Source organism: Engraulis encrasicolus, unplaced genomic scaffold, assembly GCF_034702125.1.
Source record: "Engraulis encrasicolus isolate BLACKSEA-1 unplaced genomic scaffold, IST_EnEncr_1.0 scaffold_237_np1212, whole genome shotgun sequence".
NCBI classification, from domain to species: Eukaryota; Metazoa; Chordata; class Actinopteri; order Clupeiformes; family Engraulidae; genus Engraulis; species Engraulis encrasicolus.
This window is the reverse complement of record NW_026945521.1, coordinates 50,079-64,812: the sequence shown is the minus strand read 5'-3', so window position 1 is coordinate 64,812 and position 14,734 is coordinate 50,079. Positions and strand designations below refer to the sequence as shown.

General features: G+C 42.9%; 1 protein-coding gene across 1 annotated transcript; it reads right to left on the bottom strand.

Annotated features, from left to right (window-relative positions):
- Window positions 1-9,269: 9,269 nt before the first annotated feature.
- LOC134442725 (uncharacterized) lies at window positions 9,270-10,037 on the bottom strand. Its single transcript, XM_063192760.1, has one exon. It carries the CDS (start codon window positions 10,035-10,037, stop codon window positions 9,270-9,272), a length of 768 nt encoding a protein of 255 aa, XP_063048830.1.
- Between the last annotated feature and the right edge of the window lie 4,697 nt (window positions 10,038-14,734).

Below are 14,734 nucleotides of genomic sequence, written 5' to 3'. Positions count from 1 at the left end.
GGACGACCGCCCCCACCCACCACACGTCGCACTCCCAATGATCCAAGTACATATGCAGGCAGTGTGATGGAGGCGTGAGGATATTAATGAACCCCATGCGCTCGATGCCACAGGACCTGCACCCCCCACACTCCCAGACAGCCCGTACGCTGCCCCGTAGAATATGCGCAAGCTTGCATGGCCAACAGAGGAAGCGTGTAGAGATAATTATTTAGCTCTCAATGGTGGAATTGGCCATTTCCCCATTGTCCCCGTGCTCCCTGGCGGCGTCTCCACACTTGTGTTAAGTTCTGGACAGCTCCACCAGGGGGCGTCTACGAGCTGGGGCAGCACACACATAGAATGGTGGTGGTGCCCTTATGAGAAAAGAAGCCTATTGTCCTGGCAAACAACCCAATAATTGTTGTTAAATTTGAGATGGGCGTACACGTACAGTGTGTGTGTGTGTTTTTGTATGGTTATTGATGTGGTTCGCGTTTGTTATGTTATGTTGTGGAGCACCAGTGAAAGGGAATATAGGTAGTAGCCCGTACTGCTCTTGGTCATCATCTGTACCATTCCACAAAATTGCTGGAAACTCAGATAATACTAAAGTTAAATACAGTATAAACCATGATGAGGGAAATACTTTATAGAAAATAGCTGCTAGGCAAGGCAAGAGCAAGTGCAAGGACAATGTTGTAGTTTAGTAGTGAGCGCATTTCATACACAGGGTGCGAGAACTCAAAAGGTGGCTTCACAAAGTTAACAAAAATTGTAAGTAATGAAGGAAAACAGGGAAATGAATTGAGAGGAGCAAAAAACACTTCATAAAAAGAGACATTAAGATAAAACGAGTAGAGAGTTACAAATAAAATAAAATAAAACATAAATAACTGCATAAAACCTTGAAAAAACATACGCAGAAAATCGTTCTCTCATCAGGGAAGGGTCCGGTCGCGTCTTGAAAGGAGAGCTGTTGTTTCTAAGGGAGACGGGGTACAGAGGAGAAGTACTGCTCTCCTTATGAGTAGTGTTTTTGAATCAGTTGGCAGCCTGATAGTGTTTCTAGAATTGGTGTCGGGTGGAGTTGTTGTGCTTCTCCGTTATATATTAACCGTCTTTTCATATCACTATTAAATTGTAAAGAACAGCATCTGAGAAACAGCATTTGTAGCTTGAGGTTCAGTAGATGTTAAAGTGGGGCAAGACATCAATAGTGGGTGCTAAGGTATATTAGTTTAGGCGCCATACTGCGAAGCTGGTTCCACAGGTCTGTATGAAAGCATGATCTAGGAAGCTAAAACGGCAGGGTGCGCTCTCCACAACTTTGAGTTTTAGGACGGTGGTTTGGGAATCCACGCAGCAAATTCTTCTTTTCTGAACATATCTGTGCTCCGTTGACCAGGTTAGTGACCGGGTTTCGGAGAGACGCGATACACAGGCAGCTGAAACATATCACAGTAGACGTATGTGGGGTCCCCCATTCCATTTAAGAGGAGATTTAAAGTACAAGTAGCATGTGCCTTAGAAAGGCAAGGTCGTGGTAGCTTACTGGGGGAGCCGAATGCAGCGAGGGGCGGAATCTTAAAAAAATTGGCGATAGAGTGTGGGGTCGAAACTTCCTTGTTCTTTGTAAGAACCCTTGCAGCTGCAGTTTGTGTACCAGTTTGAAGCTGTGGAAGTTTAAATGGTCTTATTTGGGAGGCCAGGTAAAAACGAGACTGTTACAGTTAATGGCGACTTTACTAGGTAAAATGAAGGGCAGTGTATGTATGGCTTCGCCAGATCAGGTGTTTATGATCATCAGGCCCCTAAATATTAGAGAGAACGTTTTTTTATGTGATAAAATGCAGACTTAGTAATAGGCTTTCAATGGTGACTGTTGGAAATTTAGGTCACTGTCAACTGAGTACGCCCAAGAGTTTTTTTAAACTGTTTCCCTTGGTTTCAGTCCCCGAATCGTTTCGAAAGGATAGGGTAGCAATCTTTGTGTCTCTCCTCTCTTGTTGCCCAAATATAAGGACTTACAGTTTTTTCTGTGTTGCAAGCTGGAGGAAATTGTTGAGGGACAGATCCAAAAAAATTGGTGCTGTAGGTAATTAATGGGGTCCGCATGCAATGAGTAGAGTGAGTTCAAAGGTAGGGGTGGGTAGGGTCAGTGGGGGACATAGATAAGTAAGAGCTTGGGGTATAGCGGATCCGCATAGCTAGTGGTAATTTATGGAGTTGATTCTGCGTGGATAGATGTGGTCCCCAGTGGCGAACAGTATAGGCAGATTGGAACGTAGTGATGTCCCAGAATTGGCAGCCCTGGGGGACCGCCACAATCCATAGACATGTGGTGATTAAGAAGGTTCTTGTCCAATGGCGACAAAAAAAAATTCCTTTGTTGTCAGGTAACGATTTTAACCAGTCGAAGCACTATGCCCGTAAATAGCCGAACCCAGTGTTTCCAGTGCCCGATATGTAGTAGTATAGAGATGATTAACGGTGTGTTGCGAAAGCAGCGACTTAAATCAAGTAGTAACCAAGAACGGAGATGATTTGCCCAGCAATCAGAATTCAATCGGTTGATGTCATTCATAACGTTGATAAGAGCTGTTTCAGTGCTGTGGTAGGCACGGAAACCAGATTGAAGGACTTATCAAAAGATAGCTATTAGACATTAAAAAAGTGGCATGTTAAGATTGGTTAAAAACAATTTTCTCTATTAGTTTACAGCCATAAATGGTAGAGTTGGATATGGGCCCTATGTTGGTTTTAGTACCATGTGCATCCAGGTTGTTCTGTTTTCAGTAAGGGTTTCACAACTGCATTATCAGAAAGGTGTTCAGGACAGCACTGGGAAGTATGCCTGTTTGTGTAGTGAGAGTGTGTTGTGATGATCTGAAGTACAAGTCTGGTGATATTAGGTGTAAGATGATTTGAAGAAAGGCTGTGGTGTGGTAGAATATCTACAGGGTCAGATGTAGAGGAGGCTTTTAAGACTTTGTACCGGAGGTTGCTATTAAGGAAGGTCCACATCAAACTAAATTAAAGAGGAAGTTCTCATGAGGTGTGAGGATGTAACTTCAGGGGGTCAAAACCGTAACAAGTTGGTCCCGAAATACTTTTGTCGTGTTTTGTTGCACATAATTGTGAGTAATGTTTGTACCGTATTTTTTCAAATCTTACCATTTGAAAACAAGTGGAAATGCAAACTGCATTGCATTCCTGGGGTATGTGCTGACATGAGGAGGGAACTCAGAGGGCATTTGATTTGGGGTAGCGCCTGGTGCTAGCTTTGTCCACGGGTGTGCCGAGAACAGGGGGGCAGACGGCCGGTGGCATTATTAATATGTCATGTTAATATTATGTCCAGAGAAAAAGATGTGTCTAGCTTTTAGAAATGTCTTGGTTGTATTTCGAGAGTGTGGTGTTTTATAGAATGGTTGGGCGTGGTAGTGGACTTCACTAGTTTGGATGGATTTACGCCAGACTGTCTTTCAGCCCTCCTGCAGTTCTTGCTTTAGGCAATAGAACTGTGGGGATTCATTCTCCAAGGGGCTTTTTTAATGTCGCCACTGGTTTTTGATTTTTTCGGGAGGCAAGGGTAACGCGCGTGAGATCCATAAGATGGGAAATCCATGGCCTTGCAGTTTAAGAGAAGTTAAACTCATGGAGATCAATCAGCATTTCGTCTGAAGTATTGACCTTTGGAAAGTCTCGGGCTGTGGAAAATGAAGTAAGTGGGAGCTTGGCTGAAGAGAGTGGCAGGGAAGCTGATAACTCACAGACGGGAGGTTGGATCATCATACGTTTTTTGGAGGCTGTAACAGATTCCGCATTTGAACATGAGGGTACATAGAAAGCATCAGAAAGGGAAAAGGCGGTAAATGGGAAGTCAGAAAAGCCATAGTCGTTTGTGTGACCCTAGGCACAAAAGGCATTGGGAGGCCGTTTTGTTGATTACTTTATGGTGGGGCTAGAGTTTGACACTGTTGAAGTGAATAATATAAAGGAGTGGTGCATTGCTGCAGAGGAGTGCAAAATGAATTTTCAGGGTGGCAAAGTGAAACTGGTGACAAAAATGAAAGTAAGATATTGTTAATATCGTACATAAAAAAATAAAGTACAGATATATACTTAATATAAGTAATGAAATATCTATATAAGTTATTGCAAGATTCATTTATAGATAGATAATGACATTTGGTGTCCTTTGTCAGATTGGTCATTGGATTCTTCATTTGATGAAAAGTATATGACACATCTGCTTATCGAAAATGACCAGATTCCATAATGAAATTTTTGGCTGTGCATATCCTTTATCATACAAATTGTGTGTTGTAAGCCGCAGTGGCCATGGCTAACGAACCTCGGGGTGACTAAGGGGCAGTGGACTCCCAGTTGCTAGTGCCTGGTGGTCGGAGCAGAAGGAGAACTTCAATGAGTAAGAAGGAGGACTGCCAGCGCCGGGATCTGAGATTCTCTTTGAGCAGTATCAGGTGGGAATAGTTAGAGCGTAGACCTTATTTCCTTAAAGGGTGTCCGGCTAGGAGGGGGAAGGAGAGGCTGTGCAAGTATCGAGGAAGTGGATGTGTGACAGAAAGGCGAGAAGAACACAAATAAAACATGTCTCCGTTTGTAATGATGATGGAGGAGACCCATTTCCATGGACAGGACATGTACCTCCAGATGCGAGTGGGAAAGAGGCGATGCATAGTGTATCCTAGGGGAACATAGCACTAGCGGAACCACCACTACATGACCGGAGAACGCCGTCGCTGGGCCGCCGACTGCCCCCCAGCTCCCTACCCCATGTGGGGGCACTCGGCCCATGGCTGGGGCGGAGATGCAGTGGACACCATGGTCCCAGTTAGCCCGATACAGGTGCAGCGTCAGGGTGTGGGCCCACAGGAGTTGTGGAGCACTGGGAAGGGAACGACGGTACAGTGTCAGGTCGATGGATAATTAGTGCTCGGCGAGTCCCCGTATCCTCTCCGAGCACGTAAGTGGTAAGGGCCAGAGAACGAGGCATGAACTACTGTGGATGGATTGGTGGTGGCAAATAGTTCGGAGTGAATGCGGTCTGGAGCGGGTGGGGGGCAGAGATGGGTCTGGTCATACATTATAGTTATTGTGAGGGGAATAAGGTGGTGGGGAACTTTAAAATAAGTCTTTTAGTTCAAAAGTCCATCGATGGCGCCACTAATCAAGAAGGCCTCTGGGACTAAGAATTAACAGCTGGCGAATACCTAAGGGACCATAATTTCTGGATGTGGGCAGAATAGTCCCACAGGGGGCAGAGGCTGAGTCTTTTGTTATTAGCTAGTCTTGTTGAAAATTAGGGTCCGGTAGTCATGAATGTTTTAAATCTGACTTGGCACGATAGGTGCAAAATGAAGTCAAAGAAAATAAACACACACGGCACTCCGATGCTCTCAGGAAGATTTGTGGTAATAGAGAATAACCACAAAAAGCCACGTCAATCAATCGCCTAAAACTATAGGCTGGACAACAGGGTAAGATTCCAGGGTCCATACAATAATAACAGAAAACCCTTGGGACGCTCTGTGCAGGGTATTAGTTGCTTTTCTTTTGATAATCGTCTGCATGTTGTGCGTGAAGTTTTTTAACAATTAGATTTGAGTGAAGGGAACTGCAAGGTAACTAACCTACAGTTTGATCACTCTTCAAAATCGGTAAAATGGTGCAGTGTAGTTATGGCTGAACTGGTGCCGGTGGCTCTGCATGCGCAATTGGGGAAGTATAAATGATTGGTCACAATACTAATAGTTGTCTATTTGTTTCAAGAACATGTTTTTAGGTTGAATCAACATCGTATTTGAAACTGATTATTGATTGAATCACACAGGGTTTTGTTCGTAACCAGACAGCGGCTCCACCCAGGGTGGATACAGGCGCAATCCTCAATAGCACGGATTATGAAAGGTGGAAGGAGAATAAGGAGGGGAAAGGTGACAGGGTGAAGTCAGAGCGGTAAAGGTGAAAAGAGCGAGAAACACACAGGAAGAAAGAGGAAAGTAGTGTATGGAATGGAGTAGTTAAAAACTGGGGAGAGAATGGTCACTACTAGAAGGAGGACTGACGGGAGGGGACGAGAGAAGGGACCAGCGAGCGAGCATCTGAGTAACCAGGACCGAGGTGATTTAACCTTCTAAACCGGATGTTGTATTCGGTGATTAAAGTATTCGTTCAGCGACAGCTAACCTCATAATACACCATAAGCCCTGGAACATCACCTCTACTCCTCACAGAACCCGGATAAAAATCCCTGGTTGTTCAGTGCGCAATAAATAATAATAACTCCCTCCTGGGGCGGTGTGATCATACAAGTAGTTTTTATTCACGATGTGTAGTGTCCTATGTTTGCCTATGTAATTGGATACAATCGGAAGAGTGTTGTCTTACAAGTCTTGTCTGTGTTTCCTTCCCTCTCGCTGACACTCGTGCACGCATGGGCACCGGAGGAGGTGCGCAGACAGTCAGCAAATGCCCAGCAGGCATTACTAGCTCACGCTCTACAATCCTGAGAACTAGAAATGTACTCAGAGAGTGCAGAGCTCCACCAAAGAAGACTGGTATTGGATAGAACATTTGACTATGGTGTTACACCCTATGTTTTCATGGTTAAGGCAACATGGTGAACAAATCTTGTGTGTCTTTGGAAAAAAATCCTCGGTTTCTGGTGTGTTTCATCCTCACGGAAAGTCACGCAGCCAGAATGTAATCACTTGTTGTTCCTTGAGGGGTCCATTTCCAATACCTTAACTCCAACAAAGAGGGGTAGGATCCTCCGAAACGGTTCCGTTGCATAGAAGTTGGTGTTGAGTTATCCGTTCGCGGAACAAAACAGACCACAGTAAACAAACAAACAGACAAACCCAAAACACCAAAAGGGGGGATGAACCGGAAAACTCCTCTTGGTGGAGGTCAGTATGTTAAGGTTAATAATCATGTTCGACACGTAAACTATTTCGAAGTCAATGACCAAGGTGGCAATATTTTGACGTCAAGACGGCAGTGTACATGTCGACACCACACACTTCTCTTACAGCATGACGAAATTTGAAAATATGGTATCAATTCAAAACAAAAATCAGGACGAGTCTGTTTTCTATGAGAAGATGCATCATTATTTTTAAGTGCCATAATCATTTAATAGACTCAAATGTTGAAAGCCGAGAACATGGTTGCTAAGAGCATGATCAAGTGATGTGTAGGAGAGGTCTATCTGATATTTCAAATCTTCTTGATTCAGAAGAACCAATCAAAAATGTGAAAATGTGTTTCAAATCAAAATGTACTCTTACATTAGGTCAGGAATTTTATTGGGTGGTTGACCTTGGACAGACATGCAGAGAAGCAATGAGTTCTGATGATAAGTTTTCTTATACTTTCAAAAACACAGGAATACAAAAAGGCAGTTCTTCAGTTCAATTCAGTTCAGTGAAAGAGTCAAAACAAAAAGGTTCACAGCCAGCAGTCCAATGGCAACAAAAATCTTCAGTCAAAATTCAAAGTTCCAACAAAAAGTATTTCGGCACAAAAAAACAGGCTTTTAAAGTTCTCAAAAAATGATGGCAGAAGTCAGAAATCAAAACAAGGGTTCAAGATTTGGCAGCACAGAAAAAAGGGTACTCACACTGTGGCTCGCAGGAAAACTCAGCAAAGACAAAGAAAAAATCAGGATCTTAAATAGGCCGGTACATCAACACCAATAATCCAATCATCTTATCACAAAGGGGGGCAAATTAACACAAAACACACAAAGGCAGAAGGGCGACATCTTGTGGGGCAAGGTAAGTACATGGCAGGCACAAAAGTCAGTAGGATTTCCGCATTAAAAACACAAATTAGGACAAAGTCTGTTTTCTATGGAAAAGATGCATCATTTATAAAGCTTTTTTTATTTTTTATTTTTTTTTTTACAAATGACACAATCTTCTTCCAGTTGTCATCAAAAGAACATTAAATTGGAAAGGCACACATGTGTTACACACCACATAGATAGATAGATAGATAGATAGATAGATAGATAGATAGATAGATAGATAGATAGATAGATAGATAGATAGATAGATAGATAGATAGATAGATAGATAGATAGATAGATAGATAGATAGATAGATAAGTAGCCAGATAGATAGATAGATAGATAGATAGCGTATTTATTACAGATCTTTCCTGTAGGCCTATATAGCACTTGGGATTGACCCTGACCCTGCACTGCAGTGCAACCTTGTAGGTAGGTCTTCCCAGACTTTTCTTGATGTGAATGTCTTGGCATTGTCTCTCTCTGCCACGTCGATGTCAGGCGTAACCAGTACACCCCTCTGCCATACACTCAGCTATGTGACACTGTGGACCCTTTTTTTTTTTTGGTGTGTGTGTGTGTGTGTGTGTGTGTGTGTGTGTGTGTGTGTGTGTGTGTGTGTGGGGAGTGACACAGCGGGCGATGTGTGTTAACCCCCATCTCTTTTCCAAGGAATACAATGGACATTGGACAACAGACTAAGGACACTCCTGGACACTTTATTGGCCACTTTGTCTTGGCTTCTATGTGCCACTCAGCTAAGGCACAGTTGACACTGTGGACACAATATAATTTGGTGTGTATGTGTGTGTGTGAAAGAGAGAGAGAGAGAGAGAGAGAGAGAGAGAGAGAGAGAGAGAGAGAGAGAGAGAGAGAGAGAGAGAGAGAGAGAGAGAGAGAGATGCGCCTTGGATAAATGTATGGAACAGTGAGCTATGGTTATTTATGTGTACGTAAGTAGCTGTGTAAGTCTTGTGGGCAATGCCTTTTTGTATTTATGTATGTGTGAATGCTACTTGGACACCTTAATTTCCCTCTGGGATCAATAAATGATACTCAACTTCAGGGCAATGCGGTTTCCATCCAATCTCACCACCGCGTTCACACTCAGAATCTGAATTACTCAAGTCTCCGGAAAGTCGTAGTCATTATTTGGATCAAAGAATTCCTTTTCATCGACTCAAGTTTTTCACAGGGCTCATTCCAGTTTGGTTAACCAAAAGTTACATGGAAGTTTCTGTGGCAATAGCAGTCGGGAACCACCAAGACAAATACACAGACACAAAACAACAGAAAAGGCAAGAAACTGTCAAAAAATATATTTTTAAAAGCAGTCACCAAGAGACAATGAGAACAAATAGTAATACCGGTATCCACAACTTCAAATTGAACAGTTTTGCATTCATTTCAAAAGCTTGCTTTGATCAACTGACTTAAATTCAGCCATATAAAACCAGAAACAATTCTTTTAGTCCTTAATCTTTTTAAACAAGATCCCATAGGGACGAAGGGCATTGTCAACGATGTCCCTTTCTTCCTCAGCGGACGTTCCTTTGGGGACAGGGATCAGCCAGTAGTTTTCACTCACACAGACCTGTCTGTATTCGCGGTTGATCCTGCCCTGGAGTGCAACCTTGTAGGTCTTTCCAGACTTCCTTGATGTGAATGTCTTGGCATATCCATCTCTCTCTGCCACTCGGATGTCAGGCGTGCAGTACACCCCTCTTCCATATTTGGCACAAGGCCCTGCTTTGAACCCCTCCTGGATGATGCCCTTCGCTCCTCTGAAGGTGGTTCCATGGTAAGCCACGGGCCACTCACCCTCAACTGATTCATTCCTCCATTCTAGCTTTCCCCCTCCCAACCAGTCATTCCAGTAATATTTACCCCAAACCTTCAGGGCAATGCGGTTCCATCCAATGGGGCGCTTGTAAGTCTCACCACCGCGTTCAACTTCACACTCGGAATCTGAATCACTCAAGTCTCGGAAGTCGAAGTCGTATTTTGGATCAAAGAATTCCCTTTCATTAACTCCAAAGTCTTGTCGATGAGTAATTGGTGAGGTCACTGCTACCCCGGGGTGATATCCAAATGCAGTGGTTGTAAGCTCTGTCACAGGTAAAGGAGTAACATTGCCTCCTCTACTACGAGAGACTCTTTGTCCTAGTAGAGCAGAGAGACCCTCCAATATCTCATCTCTATCTATGTTGAGCTGACGCTTTATGACTATTGGCATCCTTGAGATTATCTTGTCTCTATCTAAATTGAACGGAAAACTTTTCCAGTCTTTCAATCTGGGAATCTTTTGAGGCTCGGTCCCTCGATATCTCGTCAATATTGATGGTGAATCTGTTGAGCTGCAGCTCACACTGAGAAACTCATTTCAGTCAAATACTTTATATAGGCCTAGTCCTGTTGGTGTGTGTGTGTGTGTGTGTGTGTGTGTGTGTGGTTGTGTGTGTGTGTGTGTGTGTGTGTGTGTGTGTGTGTGTGTGTGCATATGTATGTGTGAATGTAGGCATGCATATTCTCATTCCAATCTGTTGGTCAAGCACTGCTCTCGCCAGTGCAGGCTCCCTACTCTCTACTTTCACTTTTGGAGGACTGATAAGTGAAAGTGGGTGTTGTCAAAGTGTTTGCCAGTAGGAGAGTTTGTGCTATATAGGGGACAGCAGGAACCTCATACAGGCAGAAGGGCTAAAGGTGGAGAGTTTTCCAGCAGGGTTAATTGATGACCTGTCTGGGTGAACCTTCAGGAAGTGGTAAATCTGCTAATAGATAGCCTGCTGGCGTCATTTGGTAATGAAAATGAGGATTCCACAGGCTCTTCTATTGGCTGATTTACCACAATCCTCAAGGTTAACTTCACCTGGTTTACAACCAAACCATCTTCTTGAAATGTCCCACTGGTCAAGAATATGGCAAGGGGAACATGCAGCATAGTCATTGGGGTTCAAGCAGGGCTTCCCCTAGAATTTTATAGGCACCTTTACAGTAAACCCCATCACCTCCAGGTCCACGGACTCTATGGAAATATTTGTAATATGAATGTAATTTACTTTAAAAGCTACTGTATGTGCAAACCATGATTTGGGAAGGTGTTGCTTGTGAATTTCCATGAAAAAGCACAACCTAGTCTCTCAACAATAGCCACATATCTCTGATACCAGCTGACCCCTCATCAACTTACAAATGTTCAGGGCATTACACACCACACTGCTCTATTGCTAGTTCCAGGAAATGCAGTCAATCAGTCAGTCAATCACTGCATGACTGCTCTACTACTATTCACCAGAGGTGGCCAAAGTAAGTAGGGCCTAAGTAAAAGTAAATTCATGGTTTAAGTATAACACTAGCACATGATGTTATAGAGCGGTTACACCAGTTATTCCATTGTATAGTTGTAAGAGTTGTTCCATTGAGGTGGCTTGACAAAACCTACAAATTTGATCTAACCAGCGCAGAATCAGGTAAATCGCTAGTAACTGTGGACCAGTTACTCAGCAAATTTACTTGTGTTAGAGAGAAAATATGGCAGGTTTTGTTTTCACTTATACTTTACTTTGACTTCAGGTAATTTGAGCCACTTTTTGGTAAATCGCTTGGGAAAATAACAAAATACCATCTATGCACTTTTAATGTGTATATATAATTCATAACTACTATATTTCATCATTTTGTGTTGGAATTATATTATAAAACATAATTATTTAGGCCCCACAAGTCTTGAAACCCTTACTGTGGCCACTATTTTGGAAGGAGCCGCTTCAGCTAATTTGAGCCACCTTATCTGGTAATTTGAGACGGTTAAATAAAAAAGGGAAAATGTCAATAATTCATCATTCCTTTTCATACTAAATCACAATTCTGTACAGCCACATGTCTCTGGACAGTGTTCATCCTATTTTTTCACTTTTTTGTCTGTCTCCTCTCTTTTCATCTGCATTCACTTCTTTTCACCTGTCATTTTGCTTCATTTTTCCTCCAAAAGTACACAAACAGGAGCTAGCGACCGCTAAACAGCAGCTAACTCCCATTGATTTTAATGGTTTCTCTGAACGTGGTGGCTCAAATTAACTTAACCCACTAAGCTAACAGTTGAAACACCATAAACATACTTTTTTCCAAAAAGGGTAATAATATGCCACACTAACAAACATTATTATAGTGCATACCATCCACAAAGAAAACATACTTTGTTTTTATGTGTATCTACTGGTACAAGTGTGACCGGTGGTCATGCTGAACTTTTATTCTGACGGGTTAAACGACACTCCCCTTTCCTTCCGGTGTGTAGCATTAATCATTGCGGTGGTAGCTAGCTAGCAAAGACGCTGCGTTTTGATGCTGTCGAGTGTAGCGTTGGCACGCCGCTCTCTCTGTCCCTCCGTTTGTGGTTGAGCCATCGTACGGGAAAGCCCTGTCCATCCGCAACTGGCGTGAACCCAGCTGGCAGTCGGCTACTGTTCTGGAGCTTGTATGCCGAGCTAGGCAAACTCGAGTATCACTGGTGGCGTGCTTCCACTTCGTGCCCTTTGTGGTTGACTACTTGCGTGCCGCTTCGAGAGAACCAAAGTTTCCTTGATGCACGGTACCAGCTGGAACCCGGCGTGACCCATATCCCGACTTGCGCTTGGCAGACCTGATCTGGAGGAGGAGTTGGTGCCTTCGACTACACTGATGCAGTATCACTAGAGAAGGGGGGCATTACTGTTCTTTTCCCAACCTTTTTCTTTCTTTTGTCCTATTGTGTAAGTGATTCATCCTGTGCAACCTTTTCACTTGTAACGTCCAAGACGAAGGGGCTTGTTGTAAGTTTCACTCAGTAACCGCCAAGACGGAGCTTGTGTATATGATTGGGGTATGAACACTGAAGTATTACTGGGAGACGTATCTTAAATCCCAGACTCCTTTTGGAACCTATACCTGCTGTAGGGGGAGACCAAAGACGTGTGTCTAACAGGCTTGTGTGTGTGGGTGTGTGCAGTGGCCATTACCAATTTGCCCTTTTTGGCAGTTTGTTTTCTTTTGTACAATTTGCTTTACTAATTTTGTTTGCCGTGCAATTTTTACAGTAACAGTAACAGTAGCCTAATAGAGACGTTAAAATGGAGTGGTGGTGAGTGGAGTGAAAGCGACAAGGACCGATGAGGAGAGCTGCCAGTCAGTTTCTGAGCGTAGCCAGAGATATCCTATGATATCTGTGAGCGTAGCTGTCAGTCAGAAGTAGTCTGACATTTTCTAAGTCCTGGCGAAATTGCACGGAGTTGCTGATTTGTAAAGCCCACTCCATCGGAAAGAAGGGTGGCAGACCTTGCATGGACGTGCAAGTGCGTGAAAAAAAAGCATGAACAAAACACTACCGACGCTATGAAAGTACATGGCGTAATCGCTACTTGTCATTTGTTGTTGCGCGTGGAGCTCCTGGAGGAAATGAAGGTGTCTAGCAGGCTATTTCTGTGCATAAACACACAAGACATGACACAAGACACACAAGACAAGACACAAGACACTTAATTGCACAACGTGTGCGTGCGCGTGTGTATTTTCTTCCTCTCCTCTCCTCTCCTCTAATCTCCTCACCTCTCCTCTCTTCTCCTCCGCTCCCTCTCCTCTATGCATGGTCCCATGATAGGCTATTTGTCAGTTATGTTGATGGCATGTGTTTTGTGTGAGGTTTAGGTTGTGTTATGTAGGCTACTGTAGGCTTGGTTTGACTGACGGTTTGTGGGTTTTGTTGGCTGTATTTGGTAGTGATATGATAAAGGTCTGGCATATGTGATGTGATTCAGTAGAAATGGAAGAAAAACGAATGAAATGGATTGAGCAATAAAAATTAAACAGAAGTTAAAAAATAATTTAAAAAAAAGTATGAAATGAGTAAAAAAATGAGTAAAAAATGAGTAAACAAGTCCGACAGGCGGACAACAGATGCGTCCGTCTATGCCCGTTCTGAACCTTTTTTGCCCAAACGCCCCCTGGGCCTATTCATAACCTGTCAAGGCAATTTATCAATAGGCCTACCATGTACTGAAAAAGTACCATAGGATTTCAACAGTGTTGGGCACGTTACTCAAAAACTGTAATGCATTGCTGATTGCATGTTGCTGTTTTTTCAAAATAATCCCTTACACTACATGTAGCAATTTGGTGATCTACGGCGAATTTAGCTAGAGGGGCCATCTAGTCAGCCTGCCAAGGCCCAAAAATATATGTTTGATGGCATTTTCTGTTAAAAGTTGGCAACCATGCCAGAAGTTTATCAGCATGGGCTAAGGTTTCAGTATGACCTGGTTGCCAACACGGAACTTGACCTTTAAGGTCAAATATGGAGGTCAAAAGGTCAACCACGGTCAAATAACAGTGTTATTTAGTTAAAAATTGATAAAAAGATGTTAAAAGTGGGCAACCATGCCAGAAGTCATCAGCATGGACTAAGGATTCAGAAACAACTTGTTGCCAACACGGAACTTGACCTTTAGGGTCAAATTTAAAGGTCAAAAGGTCAAAAACAATGTATTTTCTGGTTAGTCTATTTTGGGAACTGTATATTCATAGAATTCTTTTTCAAATGTAAGCAATCATGCTAGATGGTATCACCATGGACTAAGGTTTCAGAATCACCTGGTTGCCAACATGGAACTTGACCTTTAAGGTCAAATTTGAATGTCAAAAAGAAAGCATTTTCTGGTTTGCCTTTTTTGGAGGGGGACTTCATATTCATGGAGTCCTTTTTCAACAGTTGACAATCATGCTAGAAGTTATCAGCATGGACTAAGGTTTCATGGTCCATGGTTGCCAGCATGGAACCTGACCTTTAAGGTCAAATTTGAAGGTCAAAAGGTCAACCGGGGTAAAAAAAAAATTGTTTTTTGTTTTTTTGTGATGTGCTTTCATAAAATACAAGTTGTTTGCATGATGTATTGAATAATT